This window comes from Myotis daubentonii, chromosome 20, assembly GCF_963259705.1.
Source record: "Myotis daubentonii chromosome 20, mMyoDau2.1, whole genome shotgun sequence".
Taxonomy (NCBI): domain Eukaryota; kingdom Metazoa; phylum Chordata; class Mammalia; order Chiroptera; family Vespertilionidae; genus Myotis; species Myotis daubentonii.
This window is the reverse complement of record NC_081859.1, coordinates 17,009,781-17,014,707: the sequence shown is the minus strand read 5'-3', so window position 1 is coordinate 17,014,707 and position 4,927 is coordinate 17,009,781. Positions and strand designations below refer to the sequence as shown.

Sequence of the window (4,927 nt, the reverse complement as noted above, 5' to 3'; positions counted from 1 at the left end):
GGACCAGGAGAGTATTATGCTAAGCAAAATAAGCCAGTCAGTGCCGGGGTCCAACCCCAGCAGGTCCAGGGGTTCCCAAAGGTTTGGACGGAGTCGGCGAAGAAGGAAGGACACGGAGACAGTGTTCAGTTGATCAGCAGCCTAGCCAGGATCTCCAGTCAGGATCTCCAGCCAAGTTCTGGTCTGGATCTCCAGAGAGGTTCTGCCTAGGATCTCCAGTCAGGTTCAGTCACCAGGTTCTAGTCAGGCTCTCCTGCCAATCTCCACAGTCAGGTTCAGTCCAGGATCCCCTGCCATGCTCTCTCACCAGGCTTTCCCTCCAAGCTCCGAGGCCAGTCCCTGTCCAGGATCCTCCAGCATGCTCTCTCCAGCGAAGTTCTTCTGTCTCTAGAGAACGTTCTGTGTAGGTTCTGTGCCTAGGCTCTGTCTCTCTTGGTCCTGTCTTCCAAGCCCTGTGTTCTCAGTTCTGTCTCTTTCTGTCTTCTGAAATCTGTCTCATGAGTTCTGTCTTCTTGGCTCTCTTCTTAAGTTCTGTCTCTCTCTGTCTTGTTACATCTGTATTTATACCAGTTGATTCAATCCTATCAATCTCTATTACAAAGGTTAGGGCGTTTCTTATCTCCATTCCAGGGAGTAAAGATTATGCAGCTTAAGCTTGATTGTTTGTAGTTAAAGTGATTAATTACCCACCTGGCACTTAGTTAAGGGGTTTTATTCCGTCCCTAACTTCAGGGGAAAATCCCTACCTGGGGAAACAACCTTTCTCGGAGAGGTGACCTTGGTTAAAACACAGCGCCAAGAAGGTGAGCAAACATATTAAGAACCGTATGCCATATATGCCAGGTCCCTTGAAACAGCAAGGATGGACCGGCTCCCGGCAAGTCAGAGAAAGACAAATATCAATATGTCAAATCTAATTAACAAAATAAACTGATGAACAAAATGGATCCAGAGATCTAGAAGCACGGAACAGATTGTGGAATCTGAGAGGGAAGGCTGGAAAGGATGGGTGGGTGGGAACTAATCAACCAAAAACTCGTATGTATATATGTATAATCCATGGACACATACAATAGGATGGTGAAGACTTGGTGCAGGGGGTGAGGGAGAGCTAGAAGTGGTCAATGGAGAATAAAAGGGGACATACATAATAATTTCATCAATAAAGACATAATTTTTTAAAGAAAAAATTAGGACTTGTACCCTGAGATTCCCACTGAGCATGATGCCTGTGTCCTCAATCTTCTCTCAGGTGGTTCAAGACTTCAGCTCTGAAATAATCTGCCTCATGAATATGCAAAAGAGAGGGAGCAAACTAGGTTAAATATGGGTAAGTCTGTGCCCTGAGGGTATCACCCACAGCCACACCCTCCCCTACAGAAGTGCTAACAGCACAGCCCTCACCATGGACTGGAGCTGGAGAACCATCCTCCTGGTTACCCTGGCTACAGGTAAGGGGCTCCCCAGTCCCTGGGCTGAAGAGGGGACTAGGGAGAGTCAAGAGGGATTTCAATCCACTCCTGTCTCCTCCCCACAGGTGTCCACTCCCAGGTGCAGCTGGTGCAGTCTGGGGCTGAGGTGAGGAAGCCTGGGGCCTCTGTGAAGGTCTCCTGCAAGGCTTCTGGATACACCTTCACCAGCTACTGGATGCACTGGGTGCGACAGGCCCCAGGCCAGGGGTTTGAGTGGATGGGGGATGTTAACCCTAAAAATGGAAACACAAATTACGCACAGAAGTTCCAAGGCAGAGTCTCCATGACTAGAGTCACATCCACAAGCACAGCCCACATGGAGCTGAGCAGTATGAGAGCTGAGGACACAGCCATGTATTACTGTGCTAAATATACACAGTGAGGGGAAGTCAGTGTGAGTCCAAACACAAACCTGTCTGCAGGAGACGCTGTGACCACCAGGGGGCGATCAGGGTCCCTGAACACAAAGACCTAGCCAGGAGCAGGTGCAGTTGGAGGTTTGGACTGGTTTCCTCTTCATGTCACATTTCCCTCAGGGAACCTCTGGATTCCTGATTCTGTGTTTACCTCTGAAATCTCTGAGTTAGAAAGTCTGTTGTAAACAAAGACAACTTTGTCCCATGGCCCAGTGGCAGAGAGTGTCATTCAGACCCACTTGTGCTAAAAGAACTATTAACCACCAACACTTCTGACCCATGTTACCTAAATCTAACTGGAGGCTCTAATGACTCAGCTGTGCAGCTCACCTCAGTGCTGGGCAGCGTGCTGAACAAGTATATGAACCCAAAGCTGGAGAAGGACCCCCAGTGGTGACGGTCATTGTCTTGTCATCACACTCATAGCACAGAGAGTCGGTAACACCAAGCAGAGACAGAGAGATCCATGACAGCTTGGTGCAGGTGTACAGGCTGATGACAAACACACACACCCAGGGAAACGGAATGTTTATTGTGCACAGAGTTGAAATCCCTTATAAACTCAGAAAAGGCCCTTGAGGAAGACAGACCTACTTTGATGGAGTCAGGAAAGGAGAATGGTGCAGGGCTTTTATTTTGGCAAAGTGGTGGGAATACAGTGGAGGAATTTTGCTTCCAGGGTTTTTTTTTTCAATCTCACAATGACATCTAAAGAGAAAACTATGGTTTCTTATCTGATTTTCCCTGTCGGGGACAGATGGAGAAGAGGCAGCAATGAGCCATCAGTTGTTAGAAGTCAAACAATACAGGAAAGAGTATGGCTATGTATTTTACTTAACTACTATATAAAAGGAGCAAAATTAAGTAAAAGTCCTTATGTGGGTACAAAAGGCAAGTCTACAGAAAATGAGAAGAATAATTATAAGTAAGGAAATGATAATGAAGATGGTGATGATCATGTTGACAATGATGATGATGGTGGCGGTGGTGGTGATGATGATAAATTTCAAAAAGAATCTTAATCCAATGTTTGGCAGGAACCTGTACTTTCTCACCAATGGTCATCGGCTTTTTAAAAGGCCCATGTCAACTTACATTGGGCCATTGGGGTCTGAATTCCCAGTGGTATCTGAAGACTAGATGCCTGCTTTCTTTATTTAAAAAAGGAATTGTGTGGGGACAATCACCATGTCTATTGAAAATGAGAATGTTTATAAGTAAACAAATTGTGATGATGATGATGATGATGATGATGATGATGATGATGATGGTGATGATTACAATGATGATAATGTACTGAGACAGGAGCCCAGGACTAATGGATTGATGGCTACTCATACATACACACCTTCGCCATGGCTCCTTCAGTGATAGGTGTCCACTCTTCACTGGAGAGACCATGTGAGTAATGACCCCAAATATGTCCAAGTCCTAATTCCCTGGACTGGGAAGGTGTTACTTTCTAGAACAGAGGCATTGTGAGAATGTGCATGTAAAAACAAGAAATCCCTTTCCCACCAGTTTGAAGTGACATGTTCCTTATTTTTCTTCATCACTACCAGCATGATGTTTGACTTTCTATATCTCACAAACTCTTGTTCCTAATTGTGCAGTTATTTCCTATGATGATAAAAGCTGTATCTATGACTTCCTTCTAGGCCTTCACTGGAGGAAGCTTTAAACCCACATGTCCAGTAACTCTCTGTCCATGAAAATCTGGCTCATTTCTGTCATGTGACTCAAAACAAGCCCAGCTTCTTGCCCTTACTCAGTTCCACAGTCACGTCCAGATTTATGGGTAGTTTCCCAGCAGGGCTCCCCTCTGGTACCAGAACCTGCTCCAGTCCCTGTGGCTGCTGTAGCCAATCCACATGGACAGTGGAGGCTCAGCATTTTCTGAGGCGTTCTATGTAAAATCACCCAAAACAGGAACCAACAAAGAAAACACTCATAAATTGAACCTTAGTAAAAGTAAAAATAATTTGTCCCTCCAGATATTCCATCAAGGAAAGGAAATTAAAAGCACACCAAGAGAATATCTTTCTGAATCATGAGTTACACATTAAGGATGTTGTATGTTATGGGGAGAGCTCAGGACCCTCTGACCACAGTGAGCATCCCCAGAAATGGGTTACAGGGAGGCTGGGAATGAGGGATTCCTGACAAGGTGGAAGTTCCATTTTCTGTGAGAAAATGTATGCTAGGAACTCTCCAATTTCCCTCACTTGAACCCCAACATCACTGATAACACTAGACTGAGAAATCAGGTCATTTAACAGGCTTCCATATCATTTCAACATATAAAAATTCTCAATTTTGCACATGCATAATCACTGCTTTTATTTATTATCTTTTCTCCAAGTTAAAACATAATTTCTTCTGATGTGATTAGTTTGGCATCTTTGCAATATTCCCTGTGCTTCCATAAGGAAAGAGTTATAACACAATATAACTCAATATTATGTGTTATAACACAATAAAATTGTTCCAACATCAAGAATCAAGGTTCTCCCTTTTTCCTGTGCTTGTGAAGCAGTTACTCATATAAAACTGATGGAATGAAAAAAATGTGACATTAAAAAAGGGATGTACATTTCAATATTTTTACACCAATGTGAACATAATTAGCATAAATGACAATGATAAACATTTGTAATTGTAGATATAAGTACCAGTAATTGTTAGATTTCAGAAGCTAAATAAATACTAATCCCTATGATTTTTTTTGAAAAATGAATGGGAATTTACTAGTGTAACCTACTCATCTGGTCCAACATTTCTTCTGCTCAGGTGAGGTTGTCCTTGACCTAATTCCAAAGTATATCATGACCCAGGTGGTCCCCTGTCCCTGACTTACATGTTGAGTGAAGTCAAGGGAAGAAATGCCCCAAACGGATCCAAGAAAGGCAAGGAAAGCCAGACCTCACTCCCTCAACTTATAGGAAAGGCTGCCCCACATGCAAATGTCTCTTCAAACTCCAGGGTAAATGCTCTCCTGGGCTGTTCAGGCTCACAGCTTTCTCCTCACACAGGACTGAG

The 4,927-nt window shown here is 43.9% G+C and overlaps 1 gene segment (V, D, J or C); it reads left to right on the top strand.

Moving 5' to 3' along the window:
• Positions 1 to 1,361: 1,361 nt before the first annotated feature.
• On the top strand, positions 1,362 to 1,854 carry LOC132222424 (immunoglobulin heavy variable 1-46-like). The segment is given in 2 exon segments: positions 1,362 to 1,451; positions 1,538 to 1,854. Coding segments are annotated over 2 exon segments (363 nt in total).
• The last annotated feature ends 3,073 nt before the right edge of the window (positions 1,855 to 4,927 follow it).